This window comes from Borostomias antarcticus (assembly GCF_949987555.1).
Source record: "Borostomias antarcticus genome assembly, chromosome: 6".
Taxonomy (NCBI): domain Eukaryota; kingdom Metazoa; phylum Chordata; class Actinopteri; order Stomiiformes; family Stomiidae; genus Borostomias; species Borostomias antarcticus.
In genome coordinates this window covers 27,522,599-27,542,598 of record NC_140239.1, presented here as the reverse complement: position 1 = coordinate 27,542,598, position 20,000 = coordinate 27,522,599, and the positions used below count along the sequence as shown (strand labels likewise).

At 45.4% G+C, this 20,000-nt stretch overlaps 1 protein-coding gene across 1 annotated transcript in view; it reads left to right on the top strand.

Annotated features, from left to right (window-relative positions):
• LOC311310406 (MAM domain-containing glycosylphosphatidylinositol anchor protein 2) overlaps positions 1–20,000 on the top strand; it is a gene marked incomplete at both ends in the record, with an annotated part of 184,099 nt that overhangs the window by 146,433 nt on the left and 17,666 nt on the right. Inside the window, one exon of the mRNA XM_084439894.1 lies at positions 12,182–12,359. Within this exon, the coding sequence (XP_084296020.1) occupies positions 12,182–12,359 (178 nt within the window). The remainder of the gene's footprint in view (positions 1–12,181; positions 12,360–20,000) is intronic.

The following is a 20,000-nucleotide window of genomic DNA, read 5'->3' as shown; positions in this document are numbered from 1 at the left end:
TACTTACTGTACAGAGACGCCTACGAGATGCCAAACAATCACCCTTTGTCTTTACAATATTAAAGACTGGCCTTTTAACCCTGTGTCAAAAAATACTTGTCAAATCTCTGAATACATACATACATACATACATACATACATACATACATACATACATACATACATACATACATACATACATACATTCATGTACATACTCAGGCTGCCAAGTGAATAAAAAAATGAATCTAACATGATCTGTAATTAATTACTCGCGATTAATCGGAAATTGATTACATATAATTTTTTTTGTTGGCAAAAGCCCCCAAATGAAGATATTTCAATCACAATGTGATTGTGATTACTGACCGATGTCCAGTGATCCCCGGTCAGAGCAACGTATTCGTCCCGTGGCAGTACTCCCATTCTTGTGGTCTTTTCCGTGTCCTACAGCAGGTTGATTTTTGTAACTACAGTGCCTATTAAAGGCGGCTTGTAAGTTGCATGTGAGGAAACAATTTGAAACACCTCCATTAAGCCCTTGTCCTCTACCATTGAAATTGGCCTGCAGTCCACAGCAATTCACCTTGCGATGGAGTTTTTTAGAGGTAGACTTGCTCATTTGGCGCTTGCTCTCAGTGAGTGGGAGTTGGCGAAGCCCGCTAGGCTACTGGGGCTGACAGCTGTTAACATGTTTAGCCTTGAGATGATTAGTTAGGCTATAACGGCTCCGATGGAATGCAAATTCTGTCTTGTAGATATTGCACACGGCCACACTCTTATTAATTGTCCCATCTGGGAGTTTTTTTTTAAGTAATCTTGCCGTTTAGAGGGCAAAGCAAAGTGATTATCCGCCTCTTCGAGTTTGTTTGAAGGCGATGATGCTTTTGCATGAAATACGACATAGCCTACGGGTTCATTCAAGTCCAAATTAAGTTTGTTGCTTCAATAATCTTAAATAAGGCAATGATGCAGCAACTTGCCACCTACGGCTGGAAGAAATCGATGAATGCGATTAATTTGCGTACATTTTTCTTAACGCGTTAATGTTTTCAGAATTAATTAATCTAATGAATGTGTTAAATTGACAGTCCTGATTCATACACACTTACTTAGCTATACTTACTTTAATTTCTCAGTGGGAGAAATTTGGGGTTTCAACGGTGGAAGAGTACAGCAGCAGTGGGAGAAAAGTATAGAAAAGAATATACATAGATAAAACACATAATAGATAAACCCCCACAGGACGCACGTCCTCAACTTCTGAGAACTCTTTTAAAAAACTCTTGAAGTCCCATCTGTTCAGACAGGCTTCTGGCGATCTGTAGCCCAACTATTGACCCCCCCCATGTTGTCATGATTTTTGCCTTGTGAACTGTATGTTTATTTAAATTCTCCACTGTCAAGCACTCTGTGCACTCGTGCTGAGAAGAGCGCTCTATAAATAAAGTTTTACTTACTTACTTACGCCACGACAACATGACAACAGATTATATTTATACTTCTAGCTTTGCAACATTTTCATTTGCGCATTCTCGGTAGACATCTGTTCACTTTCTAAATAGGTGACAGGGCGCGAGATGGCCATGGGTTAATTGACGATTTGAAGAATGTTGCATACATATAGGAAACATACATACAGTACATACATACATACATACCATCTGTATAAATATGTATAATAATATTCAAATATAAATACATACATGCACACATCCACAACACTCAGGAACACACAGGAACACTCAGGAACACTCAGGCACTGTTATAGAGTCTGATAGCCGCTGGCATAAACGAGCGCCTGAACCATTCTGTAGTGCAATTAGGTGGGATGAGCCTGTGGCTGAAGTGCTCCCCATCTGCCACAGCCTGTCATGGAGCTATGAATCATAACCCCAAATTAGGAAGTCTAACCCTACTGTTCTATTTTTTCCCCCAATGAATAATGCAAGTTCATATTGGGGTCTACTGTACTGCACCCTTAAGGAATTGTGAGTTTCTTTTGTTTTGTTTTTTTTACACACATTCTAAACTGGTCTTGTATGTGTATTGCACTGATTTTCCTGTCAGCAATCTGGGTTGTTCTGTTTGGTAATAAATTGTGTTGTGCTCGCACAATTCATCCACATTGAGAGTCCCAGCCTGCAACAGCATGCCTGCCAGGTTTTCAGTAAGAGCCTGCCAGGAAGATACACACTCTCCATTCAACTGGTCTTTCACAATTTCACAGATTCATTCTGCATCGGTGCTAAAATGGGCCCACAGTAAATCAGCAATCACATTAATGTTTTAATCTTTTCTCCTATTGTTTTGTGGGACTGTTTATCTCTTCTACGTGTTTACCGTACCTCCACCCAGCGTGTTCGAGAGTAATATTTTCCATCGCTTGTGCGGTTCTGTTTGTCTGTCTGCCTGGCAGTCTGTCTATCTGTTTGTCTGTTTGTTTGTTAGTAAACAGGAGTACACAAAAACTAAACTACTGGGCCAATTTTCATGAAACTCAGTGGAGGGGTGTCGCATGGGAAGGGAGAAACCATTCCATTTTGGAGCAGATCCTAATCATGGGGCGGTCCACAAATTAACAAATTAACAAACATTTGAGTGAAGATTACACAAAAATTACCAGACCGATTTTCATGAATCTCAGTGGAGCGGTGCAGCATGGGACAAGAAAGAAACCCATTAAATTTGGAGCGCGTCCGAATTACGGGACGGATCCACGAATTAGAACGAAACCTTGGGCAAAGACAGCTCCCTGTGTGGGGGCGCTAGAGACACAGGGTTTGGACTGGGGTGTGAGGGGGGGGACAGCCCGGAGCGGAGCACACTGAATTTCTAGTTCCCCCTTGATTTTGAAGAGAGTGGCAGCCTAGCGCCTGGCGGGGATGCGACATCCTTGCCCCATCAACTCCCACCACTGTCTACTACTGAACTGTAGCTTTGAGAGTAGCATGTTACTGTAGAAGGCCACAGGCCTATCGGTAATATGTTTAACACTAGGGACTCTATTTTCGTGCCGGAGCTACGTACTCAGGGCTCAAGTTTTGTCCGTCTCAAACTCGGTATTTCTCACCTCCGCCGAGTTTGGTGCGTAAACGTTTGATAATGTGAGTTTGATGCGTCATTGCACAGCTCGGCGGAAGGGAGAAATAATTTTGGCGACAGACAAAACGTAGCCCTTAGCACTTGACACCGGGACGAAAATAGGGCCCTAGAAACGCAGAGCTTTTTTCATACCAGTAAGGGCTAAAACACACACTCTTGGGCGTCAGTATCCTATCGTCCTCACTAATGATCCATCAGTCTCATCTGAATCAGACTTAACTCCAGGAGGGGTCAGACCTAGTAACATGTAACGTGTCAAGACAACAACCTGAACCTGAACACTAGCAAGACAAAGGAGATGATTGTGGACTTCAGGAGATGGGGAAAAAGCCACCACCACACCCCCATCATCAGGGAGTGGATCCACTTCCTAGGGATGCAGATCCCTGATGACCTGACCTGGACATACAACACAGAGGCCATCCTAAAGAAGGCACAACAACGCCTCTGCTTTCTGAGGTGCCTGCGGATATGGGGCATGAGCACACAGACACTTGTGAACTTCTACCGCAGCATCATTGAGAGTATCCTGACTGTAGGCATCACAGCCTGGTACGGCAACCCCACCGCCCACCACAGGCACGCCATCCAGAGGGGGGGTGAAGACAGCACAGAAGATCATGGGTGTGGAGCTCCCAGCCGTCGAGAACCTCTACAACCAACGCTGCCGCAGGAAGAACATCTCCATCACAAAAGACACCAACCATCTCAACGGAGAGACAGAAGATGGCTGAGTATCAGGACCGTGAAGGAGAGGTTCCACAACAGCTTCTTTCCTGACGCGGTCCAGCTGCAGTAGACACCGAAGACACCCCCTGGTCAGACCCCACCCCCCTCACGACCCATTATCTCCCCCCACCTCCCCTCTGCCTGGACAGTTAACCACCACCACCCCCCCCCCCCCCACCCCCTGACAGACCAGTGGTTCAATCCCACTACCCTGCTCTCGCTAGGACTAGAATGAGGAACTGATTAGCACTGATAAGATACTGTGAGGACAAGCGATTACAAGAATTCCAATGTACCAGTACCGGTACGTGTTACACATGGTGAATAAACATTATATTCTATTAGTTACTAATTACTAGTCTCCTTCTCAATAGTGCATGCACCCCCACAAGCCAGCCTAGCATAGGCTATTTCATGTTAATCTAAAACATTACAATGTAATACATTTCAGAACTTTTATTTGGATTAACAAAATAATTGTTTTATAATGTAAATGTTACACTGTATAGGTACCATACCTGACAACATTGTGTTCCTGTAACAATGTACAATGGAGAAATAAGTGAAGATTGTTGTAGTCATTATTTTGTGCTGTCCCTCTGTGTGCAGTCCTGTGACTATTCTTTATAAACTGGGCTTATTTGTTCTCATAACGAATAGAACGCCACACAAAGCAGCATCGCTCCATGTCTCCATCAGTGTGTCGTTCAACAGACAACTTTAGAGGTTTCTTTGAGCAGCTCCCACAAACATGTTTCCGGCAGGTTGCACAGTTTTCCAAGGTTTTATTGCTAGAACATTCGCTCAGTTTGGGGCCTTTTGCTGGTTGGTAGGCTCATTAGGTCATATTCAAGCTCTGTCTCTGACTCTGAATCAGTTTAGAATTCCACGTCTGCCCCCAATCAGTCTCTCCACGGTCCAGGTTTTGCAGAATTGCCAAACTGCCAGCCTGCTGTTATGTAGACTGTTCAGTATGGGGTACAGTCTGCAAATGACTTGAATTTATTGTCTATGTCACATTCATTGTCTCAATGCGCTAATAGGGCCATTATGCAAATGCAGCATGCGGCCGGAGGAGAGAAGGCGTTGCGAGGAGCTGCGTTCGTCCCGTTTACCGATCCGTCTACAGGCTCAGCTGCCTGCGATGAACGGAGCGATTTCATTCGTCTCGGTGAGGCGGACGTGATGGAACACGAACAAATGAGGAAAGAGATAGAGAGAAAGAGATTAAGGAGGAGGAAAAGGAGGAGAGGCTATTTCATAAATAAAGAAATAAAGAAAATAAATAGATAAATGTTTATTGTAGATGCCTGGGTTGGGTGCCAAAGCTGAAACCCTGGTGCATTAATGAAAGCACAGACATATGGACAGCCAAACACATTTATAGAGAGGAGCCACTTCGCCCCTGTGCCAATCCATTCCCCGAGGATTGTAGCACTCTAAGGATTACTATGGTAATATGACGACTATATGAATAGGTATAATTCATGATTATACTGCAGTTATCATAACTATGGAACAGTTGAATATGGAATATGGATTTAATAATATTAATTCATCTCTTAAGTGGCACCGGCCTGTTGTACTGTATACAGGGAAACTGATCACCTTTATCAATAGTGTAATTTATCAATCTCTATCTGAAGGAGGAATCTTTGACTCAGTCAAGTGACCTAAAGACCACGTGATGCCACTACAACGACGTGATCAAAGCTTATAAAATGCATTTGAAGTTTTACTAATTAATTATCAAAGTAACATGAAAACACATTTCAGTAATGGATGGGTCAAACGTGGCAATATGAAAACACCGCAAATTACATCAAAGTGTCACAGATTATCAGGGGTCGTCGTAAATTCTCTAAGCTTAAAACAACATTACATCAACACCACAACAAAGAAGAAAACTGGAGAGCGATCTTACATCAGTGGTGCGCCGGAAAACGGACTTCAAAGCCCGGATGCACTGTCTGGCTGGCAGAGGCGTGGCAGACAGAGGCACGTGGCTGACGTTGTGGTCGCTGGGTTCGATGACGGGGACAGCGCGCCTTCACTTCCCCCTCCAAACAGCCTTCTGAGGGTAGACTGTTGGTGAACGCTGGCTAGCGTGTAGCAGAGATTCAGGGGTCAGAGTTCAATTTCAGAGCTGTTCTGGTGTACAGAGAACTGAAATGGTTCAGAGTTTAGAAAAGTTGCAGGTGTCTCATTCGAAACTTCTGCTCTTGCCAGAAGCCGGATCATATACAGTATGTGAAGTGTGAGTCAGTGAAAATTAAGACACTTCTCGTCGACAGCTATCTTTGAGAGGAGGTCTAGCTTTTCATCAATTCCATGGAGACAGATTGATTTACACCAGTTGGCACAAACTTGATCCTTAATTACAAGCAAGGGAGAAAACAAGTGAGTGTCTTCAGCAGAGATGATATACTCCTGGAAACGGAGGCGTGTCCTGTCCGCTCAGACACGGCGATTGGTGACTCACCCTGCATGAGGGGTGTGTGGGCTCGGACGCCGCATTCACATTGGGGGCGGCTGAAGCTCAGTTGGTAGAGTGGGTCGTTCAATGATTGAAGGGTCAGTGGTTCGAATCCCAGCTCCGACTGTCCACATGTCGAAGGGTCCTTGAGCAAGACTCCTAACCCCAGAATTGCTCCCAATGAGCAGGTTAGCACCTTGCATGGCAGCTACCGCCATTGGTGTGTGAATGTGTGTGTGAATAGGTGAATGAGAGGCCATTGTAAAGCGCTTTGAGTGCCGCTAAGGTGGAAAAGCGCTATATAAGTGTAGTCCATTTACCATTCACATGGGGTCGTTAAAGGGAGAACCAAGGGTTCTTATAGAGTCGGGAATCATCAAATATCCCCGTCAACATGATATTACATTTCCCCAACATGCATAATCAGCCGATTCATGATTTTAGCTATCAAACATCATTCGGTTGACTTGAATTTTAGCTATCAAACATCATTCGGTTGGCAGCACAGAATCGGTTACTTACAGTTCAAAACACAATAACACTGGTAGAGCAAAGCATCAATGCCCATGCTTTAATCCTGGGGCTCATTCTCTTTGTGGTTGAATCACGTAGTTGGGAGAAAGTAATTGAACTTTATTCATGTCAGAAAGAGGAAGAATGTGCATCTTCCTTTGTTTCACTGTGTGAAGACTCTGCTGGGAGACCCACAGGCTGGAGGGTAGTTTTTGAAGCAGTCTTTATCTAAATTGACGGATTTAGGGCAAGGACCCTCCACAGCATTTCTGTGAGAAAGGGCCAGATCCTCTCAGCATCGTGAGGAGAACAAGAGTTAACAATTAACCAAAATCCCATTTCGGGGGACCAGTTCACTGGTCTACGAAGTGGTCGGTCAGGTTTACTGGGGGCTTGACAGGAAGCAGTCCAAATGAACCATGTCACCCTGCGTGACCTCCTGTTGATTGGTCACCGCGTACGGTAGACAAGGGGGTCCCTGTCTTGGGCCTGGGGAGCAGCTCGAGAGCACCGACATTCCTGTGTTTAGTTTAGTTTAGTTTAGTTTATTCAACATATCAGTTTAAAATACATGTCATGCATTAAAACAAATATCCAGGATCAGTAAGACTGTCCCACAATATGGTCTGATTGTTGATAATATTTGTAATGTCCATAATCCGCTACAGCAGGGGTTCTCAACCTTTTGTAACTTAAGTCCCACTTATGATTGATTAAAAAAATTCAGAGGACTACCTTCCCAAATACATGAGATCTAAGGGAATGTCCGCTAGCTACATTAGCCGAACACATTTGTCTCAACACCAATGGATGTGATTGGTGTGATGATATTCAAACATATCTGGTCATTGAAATTATACATTTTAAGTTTAACTTTTACATATTTTATTTATATGTGAATTCTTGAATACATTTAGATATAAAAATACCTAGCTTTGTCAATTACCAAACTTATATTTAATTTTTTTCTAACCATTTGGCAGTAGGCCAGCACTGCCTCCTTCAGGCCCACTGGTTGAGAATGGCTTCTCTACAGTATCATTTCCATTCCCGCTTGAAACTACCTTCAAATTAATACTGAGGGCCACCGGGCTTCACGCCTCCATAATGGATGGTTGTGTATTATCGTCCAGGGCTGTGAAAGACGGACCTTCAGGCCTGAAGGAGAACGAAGGGCCCTACTGTAGTTGAAAGGCACGCTGGGACGAGAAACACAAAAAGCAAAACACAAAGACCGAAAATCACCTTGGCCGTCGCGGGTCAATCAAAAGGCGGGTCACTATCGCCATCTCGGCCCTCAGTACCGGAGCCGGGATCCCAAGGCTTGGCTGGCCCTGTCTCCGGCGCCGCCACGCCGCCGAGGCTCAACGTTCACTCCCTCAGCCAAGTCTTTGCTCTCACTTGCTGGCTTTCACTCCCCGTCTCTGGGCACGGCACGGCCGTTGACCGGGCCCCCTCTTCCTCCCTCCCTCCTCCTCCTCCTCCTCATTATTGATCTGTCAGTCCGAGGGGAATCAGAGGAATCTGGATCAATAGTAGACAGTCTAATTACACGCAGACAATCTGGATCAGTCCCACTGTGCTTATTCATACTTTTCACTGAGGTCCCACACTCTCTCTCTCTCTCTCTCTCTCTCTCTCTCTCTCTCTCTCTCTCGCTCTCTCTCTCTCTCTCTCTCGCTCTCTCTCTCAATCAACTGGTTTCTTATTTTCCAACGTAAAAACATTGACGAACTGTTGCTGCAGTCAAATGAAATTAGATATGATAAGGATCTCTCTTTCTTTCTGTTTCTCTTTCTTTCCCTCTCTCCCCTCTCCTCTCTCTCCCTCTCCCACACTCTCCCTCTATATCTCTCTCTTTCTATCTCTCACTCCCCCCACTCTCTCTCTTTCTCTCTCTCTCTCTTTTCCCTCTCTCCCTCCATGGAGAGCGAAGAGCAATGAGAAGTAAACAGAGATGATAATTGAGTTGAGTGAAAAGATTGAACCAACAGCAGTTGGGGATCAAGCAGATGTTGCAGCCCAACAGCCAGATAAAGATGCATTGTTTCAAATCACATTCAAAAGTAAAGGGGTTCACTAATGAAGAATTAAAGTTCAAGTTGATTAGCTGTTTCAAGGTAATTCCTCCTAATTTCAAAGGGACGGAATTATCTGTTTCCATTTTCTCAGACAGAGTATGAGGCAGCGGGTTCATAGTGCCGGTGTTCTGCCAAATAATGCTGCCTTGCCAAAAAATGCTACCGGTAGTGCAAATCAATAGCACATCGATTCGTGCTACTCTATCAAAAAATGCTAACTTACGTGTTTCCATTTCCAGTTGTGTATATCCCATAAAGATATAACTGTCACAGTATTATAACATATTTATTTATGGTTTTATTACAAATAGGGGTAATTGTACTCTACGAACTCTACGAGCATATTTTAATACTCTATTATATCTTAAGATTTCATGGGTAGCATATTTCAATAGACAAATATCCTCTATCCAATAATGCTCTCACTACAGTCATTTTATGTTACACCACTACTCACTCCATGCATACTGTAAGAATATTGGGAGGGGTTAGCATATCTCAATAGACCAATATCCTCTATCAAATAATGCTCCCACTACAGAATCATGTTATATCACACCATGTAAACTGTAAGAATATGGGGAGCATGTTGAAATAATTCACGCTCAAATTTGCTTTATTGACATGAATGTCTCTCTCTCGTCCTCTTACGAGCCACTCATCGGTGTTTCCAGTCATCTGGACCCTTCATGCATCGGGCTAGATCGCCAGTATTTTCTGTAATTTTCGTAAATTTTATGTGGAGGCCTACATGAAAATATTTACATGCTTACAGTTCAAAAGGCACAATGAAGAAATTATTTTTTCTTGTTAAAAGGCTGCATAGATTTATGGCTGAAAAAGACGTAAAAACAATTGTGGGTCATGCGCATGTGTGCGCAAGCGCAGTACCACTACTGTAGGTAGCACCGATCGATGGGTAGCACAGATATATACAACATTTAAGGCCTCCACATGCCCTAGACTGCAGTGTGTACACACACACACACACACAAACGCACACGCGCAGATTCCCCTCCAGACCCTTGCAATGCATGCCAATTAATAGAGTTGCCTTTTGCACTTCCGGGAGCAGTGGAAATTGAAAGAGTAGGTAGGGCCAAGCGTAGCACCCAGTGTACAATTATCAGTAACAGACAAAACTCTATTTACCTGTGAACCTGATGTAATGAGAACTCTTATTTTGTAATTGCAGAGCCCACACTGAGAGTAATCACTTAATTGGTACTGTCCTCACACGCACTGTACAAACCAGTCTGCCTAATGTGCATCACATCGATCCTCTCTTTATTTAGCCTCTCTCTCTCTCTCTCTCTCTCTCTCTCTCTATCACTCTTTTAAATTTAAATTTAAATAAGCTGTATAGGCATAACAGATGAAAAGCAGTACAGAAAGGTATTAACTAGGGCTGCGCCCGGAAAGTTGGCGAGTCAAATCATCAGTCAGAGACCCTTAAGTTGACTAAGATTCTCGAGCGGTCTTTTTTTTTTTTTTTCTCCACTATCAAGATGTGCTGGTGGGCTGAGACCACTCACCTGCCTTGTGCTTTATATAGGAAAAACTAATCATTCTTTTAGACCTAGGCTATTATGTAGCTATTTGTTGTGCAGTAAAAGGATGGACAATGTGGGCTAGATGATTCATATTTAGCAAGAAAAACAGGCATATTATATTGTGCTGCCCACAAGTTTGAGTTAGTTTGACAGCTGTCTCGACTCCCGCGGTCTCCCCTCAGCCTCCCTGCGTAGCCGGTTCTTTCTGTGACGGCCTGTTTCTCTGGAAAGGCTGTGACCACTCAGTCTGTACATTGTCAATGTTATTCACAGTTTTCTATCAATCTCGGCAGTCAGGTATCCTGCCACTGTGTACTCTCTGTTTAGGGTCAAATAGAATTTTAATGTACTTTGTGATTTAATAGTTCCATTCCAGTATTTGATATCATTTATTTTTGTTTTGAGATGATTTGGTTGGACCAGATTGATTGATTTTTTGTCCTACAGTCCTGGTGTTTGTGGGCAGAGCATCAGGACCAGCTGGCAGAGGGGACTCGTACCTTTCTTCTCTCTCTCTCTCTCTCTCTCTCTCTCTCTCTCTCTCTGCCGGCACCATACTTTCACACAGGCATATGGTGACTAATTGTGATGCAGTTGCTGTTGAGTTTTGTTTTTGCTGGCACTGGTCTCTCCTACGTGCACACAGCTTTTCCCCACTGGTCTCTCTCTTGTCAAAGCCCGTCATTGCAGCCAGCGAAAGCAGGATCCCATCCCAGTGTCTCTTTGAACTCACTCGTAGCAATTTAAAGACACGCTGCATTGTACTGCAAGTCAAGACATTGTGTGCTTTCTCAATTTAGACCCTCACCCGAAGGCATGTTCACAGAATGTCACATTTAAAAAGGGAGGGAGCTAAATTTATGGAGTGTGCAGCTCTCCCTTTTAAAATGTGAGATTATTGTGCCCCTGGGTCAGCACCTCATCAAATTAGGTGTGCGTTTTCTTTCTTTTTACCTACGTTCACAGAATGTAACATATAAGGTGAGATGGAAAAAATATCTTTTGAGTTTTAGCATCTTCTTAACCTGGCTCTGTATGAAGCAGTTGAGGAACCTGGTGGAGCATGATTTCTGTGGAACATCAGAAGGGGATGTTCTCCTAACGGAACAAGGAGAAGGATTTAGGATGTCATGTAGTCTCTCTCCAGACTCAAATATTATATATTTGACAAATTCATACGCATACTACATAAGAGAGTCTGTGCCACTTCGCCACCCAAGCTGGTATTCTGAGGGTGTCCTGTCCTGCACCCTGTCCTATGTCGTCTGCAACAGCTTATGCCATTACCCTAGTCAAATTCCTAGTATACGTGTACCATATACATGGCCAATAAAATAGATCTTGAATCTTGAAAATGCTGCTTTCGTTACGTCGAGACCTTTCTGTCCAAACTGCTTCTGTCCGAACTGCGTGTCTATGTTGTGACCTTCCCACGTCGAGATATAGCCGTTTCAATCCTGCGCAGCGCCCTCTGGTGACTAGGCAGTGAAGTGCATGGTCGGCCTGTGTAACCGCCCGTCATCCATTTCCACATTAGTAATAAATAATAAGCAGCAGATTAAAAGCGTCAGCTTTGTGCTGAGCCCTCCGTGGACCTCTGGTTAAAAATAGTTAACCTTTTGGTTCTGGGTACATTGTGTTATTTCAACAAAAATACACCTCTGCCATTGTCTTAAAACAAACCAAAAAAGTGTTATGGACCTAACTCTAACCCGTACCCCGTGTCCTTGCTCCTCGGGTTCCAGACGGGGCTGCAGAGATGGTGGGAGCAGGAGTTCCCCGTGGAGAACACCATCACCAAGGGAGAGCTCATCACCCACAACCTGACGGAGCTGATCAAGCCAGAGGCCTACGAGGTGCGCCTCACCCCCATCACGCGCTTCGGAGAGGGGGACGCCACCATTCGCATCGTCACCTACAGCGGTGAGTATAGAAACCTCCTGACTGACTGAACATTGGACGGATCGCCGTATGTTGACGATGAAGTGACCGTAACATATACACTCAGAAAATGAATATTCTGTTTCCTTTGGTTGATTTAGACGTTGACTGGCTGTCCCTGTGATAACTATCAAACCACATGGGCCTCAGTGATCTGGCTAAACTAATGACGCTGCTGGCAGAGATCTAGCTTGGCTAGGGTAGCGCCAACCCTTTGGACATACATTAGGTGGCATGTGTTGTCTTTGGCTGAAGGCTGAGGCATCAGCATCAATAGGGATTGTCTAATTCTCTTGTCTCCATACTGGACTGTTATTTGAAATTGTTTAAGTAAGTGTAAGTGACTTGAAACCATGCTTAGTACAGTGTGCTACTTAGTACATGTGAACTGTTTTTTTCTATTCTATTCCATTCTTATCAATGCTGATACTGTAAAGAACATGCAGCAGATGATAGAATGCTCATTACAACCTTAATGCTGTGTTCACACCGGGCGTGAATTTTTCCTGCGGCGCGGCGAGTTTACATAGAAAGTCAATACAATTTGCGCGAACTAGTCAGGACTCTACACAGTGGAATCAGTGGTAGACTAACAGGACTCTACAGTGGAATCAGTGGTAGACTAACAGGAATCTACACAGTGGATCAGTGGTAGACTAACAGGACTCTACAGTGGAATCAGTGGTAGACTAACAGGACTGTACAGTGGAATCAGTGGTAGACTAACAGGACTCTACAGTGGAATCAGTGGTAGACTAACAGGACTGTACACAGTGGAATCAGTGGTAGACTAACAGGACTCTACAGTGGAATCAGTGGTAGACTAACAGGACTCTACAGTGGAATCAGTGGTAGACTAACAGGACTGTACACAGTGGATCAGTGGTAGACTAACAGGACTCTACACAGTGGATCAGTGGTAGACTAACAGGACTCTACAGTGGAATCAGTGGTAGACTAACAGGACTCTACAGTGGAATCAGTGGTAGACTAACAGGACTCTACAGTGGAATCAGTGGTAGACTAACAGGACTCTACACAGTGGAATGAGTGGTAGACTAACAGGACTCTACAGTGGAATCAGTGGTAGACTAACAGGACTGTACACAGTGGACAGAGTGGTCAGGCCAACAGAAATTGTCAAGGAAAACCTCATTGCCTGTATTTTTAAGTGATCCCTGTCCTTTACAACCTCGTTCTACACAGCTTTCCCATCACAATGTTTTGCAGAAGTAAAAAATATTTAAGCGTGGTAAATTATAAGAGGAAAATAAAAACTTTGACTAAGACTAATCTAAACCCCCCACCCCACCATGACATTTAATTCACTTTACACATCAAGTCATAATAACACAATAGCCCCTATGCACAATGCTGCAATACACAACCTTGGGACAAATGATTCAATGCACAGGTGTTTTTGACAGCGAAGATGGTGTCATTGTGAGAAGTAGCCGATGTTTTCTAGAATAAATACATGACATAAGACGGTATTGGTACTGTAGGCCTACTGTATATCTTTATTGTCCCAGAGAGGTAATTCTCTGTGCATAAGGCCATCAGCCACACGCCAGGCTGGACCTGGTCCAGTTATTAAGATATTCCAGAGGAGCTAGTAATGTACATCAGAGACAGACCACTGTATTACATACTGGAGAAGTACAGCTAAGTGGAAAATCCACCCCCAGCCTGATGGAAGTGCTATCAGGGAGATGCAATGTTCCAGTAATACAGATTGGATCCATGCAATATATGATACCTGGTTATGTGAGGTGTCACTGAAGAGCAGGCTGACTGACTCTCTGGTCGGCTGGAGTCTGGCTGTTATGGCAGCTGTACTCACTGCTCACATTGAGATCTGCTGCAGTTGTGAATTATTCAGTTTTACTGCAGCTCATCGGGATTGAGAGAGAGAGAGAGAGAGAGAGAGAGAGATGGATAGATGGAGAGCTAGATGCTCCACAGAGGACATAGGTATCCTCATCCTGTGTGTGTGTGTGTGTGTGTGTGTGTGTGTGTGTGTGTGTGTGTGTGTGTGTGTGTGTGTGTGTGTGTGTGTGTGTGTGTGCGTGTGCGCGCGCACGCACCTGCTTATGTGTGTGTGTGTGTGAGTGACTTAGATAATTACTGCAGTCTGAGACTAGGGCCGACATCTCAGCAGGCAAAGCGTAAAGTGATCTAAAAGCTAGTGTGTATGAAATCACAGTCATACAGTACGTGGATTTCCTAGAAAATGGCGCCCTGGTGAACGTTACATGTGATGCACCCACACCATGTAGTATTCCTGTATTGTTCACAATTTGATCATTTACAGCAGCACGCACTTTTATCCAAAGCGACTTTTGATCTAGTGTAGGGGTTAAGTGCTTTGCTCAAGGGCACAATGGTAGGCGATGATTGTCAAGTGGCCTGGCTGGTCTATTTGATGTACAGTATTACAGGATGTAATCGTTTTTATACCTAGCTGATAACAGCTGAAAGTTTATGATGGGGCTACAGGTTTTTTTTTTATCACACATACACACACACACACACACACACACACACACACACACACCAGAGCAACTGGTTTCCCTAGAGTGTGGAGCACACAGGAGTCTCTGAGAGACTGGCACGTGAAATATCAGTGTAAATCCTCAATAGCTCTTCCCACCCACCCTCATGCTGTTTTGTGTGTCTTTATCGCTGGAGATCGAATACGGTGCGAATCTGTTCTTGAGTGGGCTTCGGAAGCGCTTAGGTAATGGCAGTCGAATGTGCCATCGCCTTGTACTGTAGGATTACCGTTCGTGTGAAACCACAGGGTTTAGGGGTTCAGGAATCCCTTAATTTTGGTTTTATTTTGTGATGGTGCTGATGGGATATTCCACAGATGACTTGATACTCTGGGCGTAAGTGGATTTACTCATCATCGCGCGGTATGACAGGAAAAAAGCAATCGCTCTGACGCGCAGTGGAGAGTAGCCTGCCAGAGAGCTAAGGATAGCAGTCGGTGCAGTTCTGAGTGTTGTTGGGGAATAAGAATGTGCTTAGTGTCCCGGGCAGGGGGATGAGGGATGGCCGTGTCACCGAGCTCCTACAGACATGCTCTTAGATTCCACCGCAGTGACAAAGTCAGCAACTGTTTGCCTCGACGAAATTTACACTCCCTCCCCTTCCAGCCTCCTCGGAAAACAGCGGATGAAACGCGCGGGGGGACGACTCGGGCCGCCTGTCACCCCACACGGCAGTGACAGTATCGCTCCCCCTGTCCCCGTCTCCGCGCTTCCCCTCGTTTACTTCCTGCTTTCCCTTTCTCTCTCTCTCTCTCTCTCCTCTCCTCTCTCTTTTTATGCTGTCTGTCTGTCTCTCTCTCTTTTTATGCTCTGTCTCTCTCTCTCTCTCTCCTCTCTCTCTTTTTATGCTGTCTGTCTGTCTCTCTCTCTTTTTATGCTCTGTCTCTCTCTCTCTCTCTCTCTCTCTCTCTGCTCTGTGTCTGTCTCCTGGGTTGCTTGTATGCATAGAGAGTGAAAATAACCTAGTCAGTCAGCCATGGTATCAAAGCCACAATACTTCAGACAGTAAACTCAGCCAGCTGACCTCTCTGGTGGCGGGGGCGTACTCAGGTGCATGGGGGAGGGGGGTTGATTGTTAAGCCAGTTGTGTGTGTTTGCCCCCCCCCCCCCCGCCCCTCACCCCCCATATGTGTTCTCCTGCTGTTAAACCAGGCAGAAGCCTCGAAGCCCAGAGAGACGTATGGGGCTGGCGCCAATTTGTTCTCTCTCCTCTCATCCACCCACTGATGCAAGAGACAAGCCGGAAGCATACGTGCATGGATCAGTGTGTGTGTGTGTGTGTGTGTGTGCAGGGAGTACCAATGGATGCATCCACAGAAAGAGAAAAGCATTAGAAATGAAGGACACAGGGGTGACGACCCCCGTGCCATCTTTCCTCTCAACCGCCGCCCAAAGTGAGCGAACATGGCTGAATCGCTCTTACCTTCATTACTACGACCGACAGCTGCCGCTACGAGCCCCTGGCAGGACTCTCCCTCCCGACCAATCAGGTGGCTCCCTGAACTCCTGAAGGCGCCGGGCTGGAATCTTCGAGAGCGTGGGCGGTGGGCGGTGGGCGGTGGCCGGGGTTAGGGACAGCTTAGGGGTACCGTCGGGTTCTCTGGGGACACTGGCGGCTTGGCAGCTGCCGAAAAATTAATCGTCTCGCTTTGTAATACAGCAACGCACCAACGAGGGGGACGGCTGCCAAGATGAGGACACCGTCTGCGTCCCTCCCCCCGATTGTCCTCCAGCGGTCAATGAGCTCGCGTTTTATATTTCCGTAAAGATTGATCCCTCCTGGGGTTTGTCACTTAGGCGGGAGACCGGCGTGTTGTTGAGGAACGATGATTCATCCAGTCTTTTTATTGGTGGATTGAGGTTGTTGTTGTTGTTGTTTTTTTACTTACAAAGTTATCAAATGTGTAGTTACTGGCCCCATACTGGTTGTGGAAGTGCCTGTTAGGATTTCAGAGAGCTCTTCACCGTCATGCTGTGACAGAACGAGATGACTTGAGTATCCAGCCTATCAACACCTGATTGTGTTTACATTCGTCACCGTCACAACTCGGGGAATTGGACTTATTACTACTCCCTGACTCAAGACTTACAATCAGGCGATATTATTCTAAGCATGATGCAACAATTTCCTCTCAATTTAGTTCTTATTCACTCTCTTAATATTCACAACACAATTGCGAGATGGGAGCAAGGTAATGGATTTTGACATGGTGTGTGTGTACTGGATGTGAATTGGTAAATGGACAGCACTTGTATAGAGCTTTTATCCTGCTCACTGGGAGCAATTTAGGGTTTCCCAAGGACACTTGGACGTGTGGACAGTGTTACATCTTCCCTCAGGTGATGGACTAGGGAGAGAGGGGAGGACTGCAACGCAGCCTGCATACACACACACACACACACACACACACAAACACACACACACACTAGAAAACCAACTGCACTACAAGTGTGCTCAAACACTTGGTCGACAACCAGTGTACCTTTTAAAGAAAAGGATGTATTGCTATGAAGAAGAAATAATAAAGTGCTGTATACCATTTACATCCGTGGACATAAATAAACATGAACACCGGGGTGGGGGTGGGGGGGCATACAAAACTAAAGCGGGGACTGACAGAGGGTAAGAGAAGGAGGTAGAAGGCTGTGTAAACGGTCACAGCCCTGTGCTTCCCTACACCTCTAGCCTAGCCTACCTAGAGATTCACACAGCTAGCTAACTCATCTACCCGGAACATAACCTGTCTGCTACAAAAAGCATGGGTGACACCCGCTCGCTTCTAACCTAGTGTGTTTAGACAAATGGCCGCCTACGCGATGTAGTGTGAAGCTCAGGATGTCGTACCTAGCCTTCTCCCGCGACGAGGTAACCGAGGAACACAGAACACGGAAAAACCCCAACTCAAACAATTAGGAAAGACAAAATGTAGCAACAGACTATTCCACTAACAAAATAGAATTTAACAGAACATAACATCACCTCCTTCCCCTCTAACCTACACGGGTAACAAACATCCATATATAAAGGGGACAGGTAGACAGGTGATTGGACGACAGGACCAGGGCGACAGTGGAACCCGGTGGACTTGATGGACAGATGATTAGCCGGTCCGATGATGGACAGATCACAACGCCTGGGAGAGAGAGAGAGAGATACACTAACACAGGGCAACACAGACAGGGACGTGTGTGTGTGTGTGTGTGTGTGTGTGTGTTGTGTGGGGGGGGGGGGGAGAGGTATGAATGAAGCAGACACGTTCATCCAGACTGAGGCTGTAGAGTCTGCAGGTTAAATAACAGTCAAATGAAACATATTTCCACAACCAAGGTTTGGAAAAGAGGAGAGAGATAAGGGGAAAGGAGAGAGAGAAGAGAAGAGAGAGAGAAGAGAGAGGGGGAGAGAGGAGAGAGAGGGGGGAGAGAGGAGAGAGAGAGAGAGAAGAGAGAGAGGAGAGAGGGGGGAGAAAGAGAGAAGAGAGACGGAGAGAGAGAGAGAGAGAGAGAGAGAGAGAGAGAGGAGAGAGAGTGGGGAGAGAGGAGAGAGAGGGGGGAGAAAGAGAGAGGGAGAGAGAGAGAGAAGAAAGCAAGGGAGAGAGAGAAGAGAGGGAGGGAGAGAGAAGGGAGAGAGAGAGAAAAGAGAGAGATAGAGAGAGAAGAGACAGGGCGAGAGAGAGAAGAGAGGGAGGGAGAGAGAGAGAAGAAACAGGGAGAGAGGGAGAAGAAAGAGGGAGAGATAGAGGGAGAGAGAAAGAAGAGAGAGGGAGGTAGAGAAGAGAGAGAGAGAGAGAGAGAGAGAGAGAGAGAAGAGGGAGAGAGGGATAGAGAAGAGAGGGAGAGAGAGAGAAGAGAGAGAGAGAGAGAGAGGATGGAAAAAAGGGAGTGTTCACAAGAGAATAGAAGAGTAGAATGTGGTCAGGAAAGTGCTGTATTTCACGCCTGCAGCTGCAGTATCGCTTGTGTTTAAAACAATTCTCTGCAGTCGCCTGCTTGATTTCTTCTCTGTGGAACCCCACGCTGACACCAGCGCTGCTCTGCGTAGTAATGTGTTTTGGGATTGAATGTCCTCAAATATATTTTCAATACAAGAAAGACTTCCTTACTGTACTGTAAGCATCCCTTTCTACCATCGGGATAATAGAGATACCTACAGTATGTCTACAGTATTCCCTGTCTTCTTCCATTGTAAACCGTACATGACATTGTCTTTGTAAAAAGTTAAAAGCAACAGAAAGCCATGCATTGTCCTGGTTTCTGCTGTTTGAAAAGCAGCTTGGTAACTCTACTCCTCTCTTCTCTCCTCTTCTCTCCTCTCTCTATTCTCTCCTCTCTTCTCTTATCTTTCCAAGCTCCTCTCCCCTTCTCTTCTCCTCCCCTCTGCTTCTCTTCTCTTCTCCTCTCTTCTCTCCTCTTCTCACATCCACCCTTCTCTTCTCCCCTGTCCTCCCCTTCTCTCCTCTCTCCTTTCCTCTCCTCTCCTCCTCTCTCTCCTCTCTTCTCTCATCTCCTCTTCTCGCCTCCTCTCTCCTCTCCTCTATTCTCTCATCTCTTCTTTCCTCTCCTCTTCTGTCCTCTCTTCTCCTCCTCTCCTATCCTCTCCTCTCTTCTCCTCGTATCTTATCTCCTCTCTTCTCCTCCTCTCCTATCCTCTTCTTTCCTCTCCTCTCCTCTCCTCTCCTCTCCTCTCCTCTCCTCTCCTCTCCTCTCCTCTCCTCTCCTCCTCTCCTCTCCTCTCCTCTCCTCTCCTCTCCTCTCCTCTCCTCTCTCCTCTCCTCTCCTCTCCTCTCCTCTCCTCTCCTCTCCTCTCCTCTCCTCTCCTCTTCTCTTCTCTTCTCTTCTCTTCTCTTCTCTTCTCTTCTCTTCTCTTCTCCTCTCTTCTCTTCTCTTCTCTCCTCCAGTTTTCTTGCAACTATAAAAGGACCAGCCCTTCAGATCTCAACCTGTATTCCTTAACACGTTTTTCTTTGTGGGAATGATTTGTTATTACTTGATTTAATCGAGTGGATTAAAATCAATTCCTTTCATGAAACGGTGTCTTTCATAAATCATAGTGCTGTAACGTTGTTTTGCG